The sequence below is a fragment of the Rhineura floridana genome, chromosome 7 (assembly GCF_030035675.1).
Source record: "Rhineura floridana isolate rRhiFlo1 chromosome 7, rRhiFlo1.hap2, whole genome shotgun sequence".
NCBI lineage: Eukaryota > Metazoa > Chordata > Lepidosauria > Squamata > Rhineuridae > Rhineura > Rhineura floridana.
In genome coordinates, this window is record NC_084486.1 from 39,689,396 (window position 1) to 39,701,859 (window position 12,464).

The following is a 12,464-nucleotide window of genomic DNA, read 5'->3' on the forward strand; positions in this document are numbered from 1 at the left end:
TTTCAATTGCTAACCAAGGTGAAAATTATTGATAATAAATAGTATCTTTATTTTTATCTCACTCGCTACTACTCGTCTGAAATTTCGCAGGGTTAATTCCCTCTATAGGGGCTATCATGTCCCCAGATTTTATGTATTTATGTGTATTATCTCCATGGTGCTCAGTCCATGCCTGCCTGATAGTATGTACATGTGTATATTCACTAATAGGCAAAAAAACCCTGTGGTTTAAGAATGTACCTGTAGCCCACAGATATTTCTATCAAACTTTAAAAAGCAGGGAAATTGGGCAGCTATAGTGAATACACTAGGGGAGCAGAAGACCTGACCTCCTCTCCGAGATATTGTACTGCCCTACAAATTTGTCAAAATGCAAACACCATTTGGGTTGGTCTTTCACAGTCCAATCCACTTGCTGTGTAGCTTGGAAGAATTTGGTAACATGTGCCTCTGAGCATATGGTGAGTGGTGGCAATGCCTGCCATCTCCAAAAATGGAGAATTATATTTTTGTATGTTTGTTGGTGTTCTTCTTACTTTGCTTCTTTCCTGTGTAACTAATGTTTCTACAGAGAATGTAAACTAGAAAATTTTATTTCCCTCATTATTCATCCTAGAAATCTGTGTCAAATTTATTTTTATTAATTTCAAAGCCTTTTATTGGTCAATGTCATATGATGGTGAAGACAGCCTTTTGTGTTTCAAATGGTAGGTTCTGTTCTGTTTCTATTTTGGATGCATTAACATTGAATCTGAAAGTAGTCTGATGTAAAATCAGACTGATTACAATATGTTGCTACTTCAGCAATGACTCTAGCTATTGGAAAAAAGAGGATGCATATTTTCAGCCTGCTATGTTTAAACCACTTCATTTAAGGCAAGGTGGGCACTGTCAATTAAAAACATAGAGCACACCTACAATTTTCCTAGAATATATTTCACCTCCCACTGTTTTATCTTGTGCAAACTGAGACACTCCTGAGGTCCACTGCAGACTATTCTGCAGAATAGTCCGTGCCGTTATTCCACAAATATGTTTGGAGTTTTTTTAGTATAAATTTTGCAAAGAGTTGCTGTACTTCACATATTCACAGAAATAAAAGAAAAAGAAAATGATTTATTGTAGAGAACTTCATGTTGCTTCCTCCCTGCTAAAACAAGATCAGCACAGCACATGTCTTCTTTATATTATTTGGGCTGATTACTAAATTCTTCCAAGCTACACAGCAAGTGGATTGTGTTTGCATTTTTACAAATTTGTAGGGCAGTCCAATATCTCAGAGAGGAGTTCAGGTCTTCTGCTCCTCTGATGCATTCACTATAGCTGCCCAATTTCTCTGCTTTTTAAAGTTTGATAGAAATATCTGTGGGCTATAGGTACATTCTTAAACCACAAGTTTTTTTGCCTATGAGTGAATACACTTAAGAAGCAACTGTGTGTTCTGAGATTCTTAAACCTGAAAAGAGTCACATTATCCACAGTATCGAAAATACTGATTAAAATTAAATCATAGCAGACAATAGCAGTGTTGCAAAGGAAGGCATATTACAGCCAAGTCACAAGCTAACCTCTGACTCATTTATTATTTAAATTGAGTGAGTGAGTGAGGTTCGGGGGGCAGGGCGAGTGAGTGAATGGAGAGGGCAGGCAGGGGAAGAGAGCGGGGTGAGGGGGGCAGGGCGATTGAGCGAGCGGAGATGCAGGCGGGGGGAGAGAGCGGGGGTGGAGGTGAACTCTACATTGCAGTGTATGGATGCAGGAGGATTTTTTGTTTAAGTCACAAACAGTAGTGTAGTCATCCAGGGTCTCAGGGGGTCTTAAACTCATTACATTTTGGGAGCAGGGTCCCAGCAGGGTCTTTATGTCTCCAGCATCTTATGAAACAATCAGCATGAAAGGGGAGTGTGTTAGCTACTGAGAAGAGTCTTCTAACATGCTTTCTTGTCCTTTCCTGCTGATTGGAGCCAATCAGAGGGAAAGGAGGTCAGTCAGTCACTCAGAAGACTCTTTTCAGTAGCTAATACTCTCCTCTTTTGTGCTTATCCTAGGGACGTCTATTGTTATGGGAGAAGGCATTAAAAAGGATCTTATTCTCAACCCAGCAGCAAAAAAGAAGAAGGGGCATGACTGTGACTATCATGAAGAGACCCTGCACTTTTTATTTTGCTACTGCGCTGCTGGTCACAAACAGAAAAAACACTTGGCCACCTCATTAGTGTAATATGGTATTACACTAACTGCAAATGTTTGATGCCCCTGCAAATGTCTGATGAAGACCTTCTGTTCTCTGCAAAAGATGAAGAGGAAAATGCCTCTTCCCTATACAGCAAAGGCTTTCACAAAAGTGGGAGGTAGCGGTCAACACAGGACTAATTTCAGATGGGGGCTTCAACACAGGACTAATTTCAGATGGTCTGTCTGTCTCTGTCTGTCTCTGTCTCTCTCTGTCTCTCTCTCTCTCTGTGTGTGTGTGTGTGTGTGTGTGTGTGTGTGTGTGCATGCGTGAAAGTGATTTAAGATTAACAGCAACCAAGGCTAAATTCAAGATTAAAGTGTTAAAAACAAAGTCTCATAAAATCTCAAAATAACTACAGCAATGTTATGAGCACAGGTCAAACAGCCACACACACTCCAAACCAAAAGTATTTGAGCCACACACACTCCAAACCAAAAGTATTTGAGCATTTGTCATTTATAAACCCATTCAAGGATTTATACCACCAGCATCAACCCAAACACAAGAAGCCTCTATTTTTCTCCCATGAGTGGGAAAGCAATGATCCCTCCACCCATTGCCGCCCTGGGCTCCTTCTGGGAGGAATGATAGGATATAAATTTAATAAATTAAAGAAATAAATGCTGCTGCTACAGTCAATTTAAAAGTTCTTTAAAGAAAATAAAAATAAAAACCAAGAGACTGAACAACACTGGACTACACTTCAAGGCTGTCATACACAACTCCTTCTCAGCAGGGCTGATGTAACTTATGCATTCTGAAGCACTATATCCACCCCTCCCCACTGCTGCACTATGAATATACTAATGATGAATTTATTTCCATTTGCTTTAGCAGGGTAATTTAGCAGTCTATGTAATTTTACATACATGGGGGGGCAAACTTTTAAAAAATGAAATTAAACCTGAGTTAGACACAGCACGATATTATCTTTGCTGCTACCTTTTGCTTTTGGGTGGATATGTTATTGTCCTGTTAAAGCTATGCTAAAATCCTATATTTTTCTGTTATCTAGAGAACAATCACTTCTGTACTAGGGAAGTGACTGAAAATGAGCCAGACTTCTCCACTGCTTGAATCTAGAGAGAAAAATGTCTCTCACACATACACATGCATGAACACTCACTTTCATTCTCTCTCTCTCACTCACACACACACATACCAGGTGGGGGGAGAGAGTGGGGTGCGGGGAGCAGGGCGATTGAGCAAGCGGAGACGCAGGCAGGGGGAGAGAGCAGGGGTAGGGGGTGGGGGTGGCAGGGAGATTGAGTGAGCAGAAAGGGCAGGAGGGGGAGACAGCGGAGGTGGGAACACACACATATACACACACATCACCGTCACTCACCTCCACAGCTCTTCACCTCTTCACCTCCATTCTGCTGCTGCCTTCTCCTCTGTCATCCTTGCTCTCCGACTTTCTCCCTCCACCATCCATTTTTCTCTCTCTCTCCACTTCCTCCCTCGTGCCTCCTCACACAGAGCATGAAGGAAGAGCAACGCTGCACAGAAGGCCAGTGTGAGGCACATGTCTTTTGCCCACCAATCACAGGAGAAGGCTTCCCCTGCTTCCCCCAAGTAACGGGAAGGGGAGGGGGGAGAGGGAGGGAAACGAAAGAACTCCTGGTTTCAACTGCCCTTGCGTGACGTTATCATTCACCATAATGCATTTTTTAATCAATTAATTAAAAACAAACCATGCCTTTTTTACTTTAAACCTACTGAAGATGAAGGTCTGTGTTTGGGGCAAGCTCAGGGATTTGATTAGAGATACTTTACAGTCATCTCTGATTTTTAATGAACGTCAACAGATTATGAGAACTTCTGAAGAAAAAAGTCCAAATGGCTTCTTGTTTCTCTAGCTCCCATTTTTCACTTTAACTTGTGAATTCCTCGTGGGGGGATTGTGTATCACCAAGAAAACTTTCAGGGTTGTAGAGCAAGCGATTCTGAATCCAACAGTATAAGACTTGTAAGTTTTTGTTTTGAACTGGGACTATACAAAGTACCAGAAAGGTGTGAGGGGTATTTTCATTTAACATGGTAGAACACGAAAAATCACTACTGGCTATAGTTTACAGCCACTCTCGTGGCTGTATAAGTGTTGGGAACCTAGTTTTAAAATGCCCTCATTTTTTTTCAAATGTTGAAGAAAGGAACAGGGGAAACGCAGGAGCATGTGAATTGGCATGACTGAGCACTCACAGCCTTTAAAAAATGAAAAAAGCAAATTTTAAAGCTGGCTAGCATGACACGCCCTAGAACTGCTCATCTGAAATTTGGCAGGGTTAATTTCCTCTATTAGGGTTGCCATGTCACCAAATTTCATGTCCCTATGTGAAAAAACAAAACCATTATGTCCATTTTAATTGTAAAATATTTTAAAATTTGTAGCTGGCTAGGATGAACACCCTTTAAGCTATCTACCTGTGACTTGGCAGGTTTAATCTCCTATATAGCAGCTATCACGTTGCCGTATTTCATATCTCTAGGTCAAAACCCAAGAATGTTACAGCCATTTCAGTTTTTGACAGGACCTGTTGTACTACTTTACGATAAGTGTCCAACAGTTAGATATCAACAACTATATATGCTGACCTCAGAAGAAAATTACCCTGTGCTTTATAGATTACAGCAAAGCCTTTGATTGTGTAGATCATGAAAAACTATGGAATGCTTTAAAAGAAATGGGGGTGTCACAGCATCTGATTCTCCTGATGCGCAACCTATACTCTGGACAAGAGGCTACTGTAAGGACAGAATATGGAGAAACCGATTGGTTCCCAATTGGAAAGGATATGAGACAGGGGTGTATTTTATCACCCTATTTGTTTAATCTATAGGCAGAACATATCATACGGAAAGCGGGATTGGACCAAGATGAAGGAGGTGTGAAAATTGGAGGGAGAAATATCAATAATTTAAGATATGCAGACGATACCCTACTACTAGCAGAAACCAGGAATGACTTGAAACGAATGCTGTTGAAAGTTAGAAGAAAGCACAAAAGCAGGACTACAACTGAACGTCAGTTCAGGACAATAACCATTTAATATATGCTTACCTCCCTAGAGCATTATAGGTACAGTAACTCCTATTGTCAACTGCACTGTTTTGTCTCGTTGTATAAGTTATTCTTGTTTTGTATTCTGTTCTACCCAAAACCAATAAAAACATTATTAAAAAAAAGAAGAAGAAGGCTCTGTAAACCACCCAGAGAGCTTCAGCTATGGGGCGGTATACAAATGTAGTAGTAGTAGTAGTAGTAGTAGTAGTAGTAGTAGTAGTAGTAGTAGTAGTAGTAGTAATAATAATAATAATAATAATAATAATAATGACAACAGATTTATGTAACTTTAAAGTTGACAATGAGGACATTGAACTTGTCAAGGATTATCAATACCTTGGCACAGTCATTAACCAAAGTGGAGACAATAGTCAAGAAATCAGAAGAAGGCTAGGACTAGGGAGGGCAGCTATGAGAGAACTAGAAAAGGTCTTCAAATGCAAAGATGTATCACTGAACACTAAAGTCAGGATCATTCAGACCTTTGTATTCCCAATCTCTATGTATGGATGTGAAAGTTGGACATCGAAAAAGGTAGATAAGAGAAAAATCAACTCATTTGAAATGTAGTGTTGGAGGAGAGCTTTGGACCATGAAAAAGACAAATAATTGGGTGTTAGAACAAATTAAATCAGAACTATCATTAGAAGCTAAAACGATGAAACTGAGGTAATTATACTTTGAACACATAATGAGAAGACATGATTCACTAGAAAAGATATTCATGCTGAGAAGAACAGAGTAGAAAAAGAGGAAGGATTGATTCCATAAAGGAAGCCACGGACTTGAACTTACAAGATCTGAACAGGGTGGTTTTAACAGATGCTATTGGAGGTCACTGATTCGTAGGGTTGCCATAAGTCGACATCAACTTGAATGCACATAACAACTATTAGTAGTGGTAGTGGTAGTAGTAGTTGATTTCTATCCCGTCCTTCCTCCCAGCAGGAGCCCACATGCTGACCACATAATGATATATAGTTTCAGTCTTTTCTCTTCTTAAGAACATTTTATATGAAAGCAGGTGTCGCAGCCTCAATCTAGTTTAAGAGTATATGAGCCCAGGTGGAGAGAGAATTAATGATCTTGTTTCCATCAGGCAAACATATCCTCCTAAACTGAGGCTCTAGATTAGTTGGGGTAACAGCTGCAAAACTACACAAAGAGAGACGAACCAATTTAGGCAGTTTCATAGATTCCGATGGAGCAAAGAAGTGTAGCAAGGAGATTATTGGGAATAAATAGTAATAACAGTGTAGATTAGAATTAGGGTGGTTGAGAATGCATGTTAATAAAAAAAGAAAGGGAAGTAAAAACTGGAGTGATGAACTTTTTTATCTTCTCATAGATTATTTTAAATCTATACTATTTTAAAACTGAAACTCCTGTTCAAGATGCTTGGAAAGGGAGTCTCTGCTGTTTCTAGATTCAACTTGAATGAGCATTATATTCATTACTGTATAGTAAGATAGAGACTGCAGCAGTGAATATAATATTAAATCAAGATGGACCACAGTAGTTTTGTGATACTGACAAACTTCTAGCTGTACAGCGATATCATACAAATAAACCCCTGTCAATTGTTTCCCACTTAGGATGTCTCCTATGTGGTATAGGAACCCATATGCCTCAAAAACAACCATCACCTACGAGAGAGTATCCCTTTTATTACTCACTCCAAAAGCAAACAATTTATTGTGCATTGAAGGATTGGAGATGCAACTACAGCTGTTAGCTAGTATTCAGAAAGAATAACAAACTTGCTGAAGGAAATATCTACATCCTTGCCAACCAATACAGCTATGGGTTGGTGTTGGTGTTGCAGTGGCAGTGCTCTGTTAAAAGACAGGATTGCTTTATCCGATTTTGAAATATCAGTTCTGGAAAGTGCAGTAATGCATTGCAATACTATCCCGTTTCAAAATGCATATGGCATGTAACAAAAATAAGTTAACCTACAGGAAAAATGTCTCCTTGTAGTTCATTTAGTTCAGTAAAGCAATTTGATGTGTAGCATGGTAATTATAGCATATTTGAGCAAACTCCTTTATATGAAGTATTGTACTTAAGAAATGAAGAAAATAAATCCCTTTTTCCAAATGGCACTTTGGTGTCCTCTGGATAAATTGATTAATATATTAATGCAGAGCAACAAGAGGATGTTCCTTGGCAGCTCAAGTGATAGACTACCATTTTCTCTTAGGAAGCAACACGCTGAGACAGTGCAGATGTTACTGCAGCCAGATAACCTGGTGACAGGCTGCACACACGAGTGGTCTACTCAAGATCTGCAACAAGTATTCCTGGGATTAGAAAAAAATCTTTTTTTTTAGTCATGGACGTAGCCCGTGCTACTGTATGTCCTTACTTCAGACATTAATTTATACACAGAAAAAACAGATGTTAAACATTTCATAATGTAATGATAGTACTGTCTCTTAATTATCAACTACTGTATTATATTCCAAGTCACCATTTCTTTTTCAGTCACACTTAACAAGACATTAGAGGTTATCAGTGTGGGCTGAACACAGTGTAAAATTCTTGAAAACCAAAGGCTTCCATTAATAATTTAATTCAGAAATGTAAAGGCTGCAGTCCTCAATACCCTTATTTGTAAGTAAGCATTTGGCAAAATGAGCCTCGCTTTTACATAAGGAAGTTTAAGATAGAAACGCATTTGTAAGCTTTGTGGAATAGTTAACCTTTTAAAATTTTTATATGAAGTTATCGAGATGTGTGCATGGGTTTTGCAGTATGTAGATGGCAATGAACATAAAAGGATTTAAAATGATTTTATTAACTGGAGTTTGGAAGGGGAGGTTTATGGTGATTTTGCCATTATTTCTCCAACATAGTGAAATTCAAATTTCATCATCAAAGAAGTTAACATGACATAAAAATGCAGCAGATTTTATACTGAATTGTTTGTTATTTAATTGTTTGTTAATTGTTGTCTGTGGGATTGTTTGAATAAAATGATCAAGGCAGAAATGTGTAATTGATGTGAATAATCAGTACTTCCAAGTAGGCCCTCTTAAGCATTAATTAATGTAATTACTCTTTCAGCCCTCAAACGCTTCCCTGTTTCTACTTCGAGAAGTTTGCTTGTATAAAATGTACCACATTGAACAATGTTGTGCAGTCTGAGATTCCTAAAAAGATGTATAACCTGGATTCTAAGTGATAGTAATCCATTCTGTTAGTATTGTGCTTCTTTCTTAGATATGTTCAATATCTTGAATCTTTTTTCAGCCTGTTAACAAACCTACTCCTTTGACTTGGAAAATGGAAATGTATTCCTAAAGTGCTGCTTAAAGATTTCATGACTCATTTTCTTTCCTTTAAATCACGTGAGCAAAAATTTGTAAGGTATAAGAATTGGCTCATGAAGACTATATACTGAATAACAGATGGCAAAAGGTGCTAACAATTTATTGTCTTCCACAGTAGGTGGTAAGATGTGGCTAGATTGGAATCCTGACATGGGTCATCTGAAATAACCTAGCAGTTGCTGTTTTGATTAATAAATCTTGCTTTACTGTGTTTATTTTTCTAGGCACACCAAAGGCTTCCTCCGTGGCAGACCATGAGAGTGGTCTACTGCAGTACTGTAGTGCCCTCTGATGGTGAGTATGATAAATAATTTTGTTTGATAAAAGATTTCTATCCAAATGCTTCAAGAGTTATGTGTGTGTTAGTCTTATTTTAATCAGGGGTGTAGCTCAGTAGTTTTTTCCCCCATAGTAGCTGTAACAAATGAGATTAAGTTGTAGAAGGAAGTAGTTCAAAATTAGATGAAATGGTTTGCTAGTTGAAAGAATATACGGTACCTTGCCTACTCTAGCCTTCCTGAACTGCTAAGTTACAAGAAGTGGTGCATGATTTTCTAGGTCATTTGCCTCCCCTCCCCTCTCTTGCCTGTTCTTCAGCTAGATGAGAATCTTTTTCATGATTTTTTTTTGTTCTTGGTGACTTCATGTCAGCCTTGTCTAGGGCTGTTGTTTCAAGGTCATTCCTGTGTCTTGAAGGTAAATAAGATTTCCTCTTCCAGAAATTCAGAATGACCTGCAGCTGTGTGTGGTCTCATTCAAAAAGTAACTTAAATCATTTAATTTTTAAATATCATTAAATTTTTATTTATTCAACTACAGTTTCCTTTGTTTTGCAAATGCAACTTTCACAACTGATATTTGAAAAGCTTTTTTTGCATTTCCTGCATTTTTAGTTTGAATTTGAAACCTATATGGCTAGAATATATATGTAGCCTTAAACTGACACTCTTGGTTTTCTGTACCATGTATTCACACCCTCTACAATGTGTAAATTCCAGACTAAAGACATTCTTAGTGGCTGTTGCCCAGACTTCTTTAGTTGTATTTGCTTAAGAGTGACTGTGGTTGTAGTTGCTCAAAATACCCCCCCCCCCGATCATCTGGCCTTGGGAATGTTCCAAAGCAATTCTAAAGTCACCCTTGTTTCAACCACAAATGGAAAGAAGATGTGGAGTCTACAGAGTCATATTGAAACTTTGTATCTGACAAAAAGCCAGTGAATACTTAATTGAACTGAAAAGTCCAACTAAAAAGAAAAAATATTTTTATAAAACACTCTCCCCCTTCACAGACTTCTATGAAAGACATGGTCCCTGCATCATGTCAATGAACCCCTGGCTTTGTTCCAGTGTTTAAAATGTAAGTGAGCTGTTATGTTAGAGCCAGCCAGATATTGTGTGTATTCGGCTTATATCCTGTGTCTCTCTCTCTCTCCCCCCCCCCATTTATATTTAATGTAATACAGTGTATACTTGTCACACTGATGGGAAACATGAAGTCTTCTGACCACTGTCTAGTGGGGCACTTTGAAACATGGCTGTTATTCTATAAAAAAAACAAACCAAGTTGATCTAGATAAATAGTCAGGACTGCTCTAAATTTATATATGCTGAAATGCTCAAATGTTTTAAAAATACTGTTTTTATTATTTTAAAACTAAAATATGGATTTGAGAATCCATTGTAATTAGTAATAATATCCCATTTAACAACCACAAAAGGAAGAGTTTAAAATACTATCCAAAATAAAAAGTATTTTCTAAATATTGGGTATACATTGGCTCATCTCCAATAGTACCATGTTAAAATTGGATTTAAAAGAAATTGGCCAGTAAAAAGGAATTGTGAGATTCCTGGCATTTCACATGAGGTTTGCATGTGCAATGACTATGCAAGCCTTTAACAACTTAATACATTCAGTAGAGAGCAGATTTTAAAAACTGCAAGAAGCACCAGTTCTTCACCCAGATAGTAGAGAGCTCATGGATTTTGGTCTGAGGGTTGTATTCAGAGTAGCACTATGGTGAATGTTCCATTAGTGCAAAGATTTCTCCTAATGCAATGAAATGTTCTCCCCCATCTTCTCCCACATGCCCCTTAAATCCCCCAACCCTCTGAAGCAGATTTGGGGACAGTGAGAGGCATGGGGCGGGTAGGAGAGAGGGGAAAATCCCATTGCGTTAGTGCTAATTCTTGCTAGCACAAGGATTTAGTTGAATACCACTCCTGAATCTTCCAGCATTCAGCTTCATTGGATGGCCCCAAGTTCTAGTATTATAAAAGAGAGAACCTTATCCCTAATCACTTTCTCCACATGATGCATAAAGCAGAGGCATGTTTTTTCTATGTATTAGGCTTCAAGACAGCACTAGTGCCAGTATTTATGTGTGTGGGAGCTGGGGGCGGTGCATGTGTGCATGCAATCTAAACATTGGCCACCTGAATAGAGCTAATATTCTTTATTTGTTTGTCCTGTGTATTGTAAACTTTGTCTACCTCTATTTTAAATTATGTGATATGCTTGAAATAGAATCTGTTTTTACTGTCTGCTTTCCTCCCTAGACGTTACAGTGGTTTACCAAAACGGGTTACCTGTAATATCTGTGAATCTTCCATCTCGTCGTGAGCGTTGCCAGTTTACACTTAAACCTATCTCAGATTCTGTTGGAGTATTCTTACGGCAACTACAGGCAGAAGACCGGGGAATCGACCGGGTTGCAATTTACTCACCAGGTACTATTCAGCATTAGTGAAGCAGTCAGATGAACTTCTACAATACAAAGTTAAATTCTGCTGATCAGTTAACTGCTGATTAATTTTATTTCTTTGGAATAGTAAACATGCTGTGATTTAGACTGCTTTTCACCTAAGGTAAATTTTAGCATTAGTGAATCATTTAACTCTCACTACAGCTGACATATATAGTTAAGTTTCAGTTCTGGTAAAGAGTTGTCTGTTGCATACTACTAGGCCTACAGAGGTTGGTTCTAGGTTAGAGACTTATCTACTTTGGTTCTTGGAGAAATGAGAAATACTATGCAGAAAATTATACATTCCATTTTACCACAAACTGTGGTTACCAAGCAGATAGCAAACAGAGGGGCTAACTATGTGAAGTTGACATTACCTGTGTGTTAGAATGCTGGTTGTGCCAGATTTGTATAATGGGGTGGGGTTAAACAGAAAAGCAGCAGTCAGGAAGGGGGCGTTAAAGCCTTTCCCCCAGCTGCCATTTCTTGTTCGTACCCTCTTCTATCCAGCTGTTTTTCTCTTGGAAAAGCTTGCTCAGAGTGCCATCGAGAGAAAAACAACCAGAGTGAATGGGACTTGCAGTAGAAAAAAGTGGGCAGGAAATGGGTTCAGCATCCCAAAGTACTAATGCTCCAGTTTAAATCCTAGCCTACCTACCCTACTTCAATCCTAGCCCTCCTACTGTACTTAATATGAATTTGGTAATGACCTACATTCTAACACATAGACCTGCCACTGTAATTAAAACCCACAGACCCATACCGAGGACAGCTCAGATTCTGGGAAGCTTTTGTTGTACAATTTTGAAGCTGTGGATTGCACTCCTAGAAACATGTTGCAAATTTAATAAGCTCTTACAAAGTATTGTACAGTGATTTGCACTGGAAGGCAGTACATAGACACCAAATTTCCAGAGTGTTCTTAATAAAACCTCTTCCTATTTTCTTTTGCAGATGGGACACGTGTTGCCTCTTCAACAGGCATAGATCTTTTACTTCTTGATGATTTCAAACTAGTAATTAATGACTTGACTTATCATGTTCGTCCACCAAAGAGAGGTAACAGCTTCATGGAACTGG

The 12,464-nt window shown here is 38.5% G+C and overlaps 1 protein-coding gene across 1 annotated transcript in view; it reads left to right on the top strand.

Moving 5' to 3' along the window:
• MCU (mitochondrial calcium uniporter) overlaps positions 1 to 12,464 on the top strand; it is a 123,241-nt gene that overhangs the window by 97,106 nt on the left and 13,671 nt on the right. Inside the window, exons 2-4 of the mRNA XM_061635304.1 lie at positions 8,860 to 8,929; positions 11,197 to 11,367; positions 12,339 to 12,443. Of these exons, the coding sequence (XP_061491288.1) occupies positions 8,860 to 8,929; positions 11,197 to 11,367; positions 12,339 to 12,443 (346 nt within the window). The remainder of the gene's footprint in view (positions 1 to 8,859; positions 8,930 to 11,196; positions 11,368 to 12,338; positions 12,444 to 12,464) is intronic.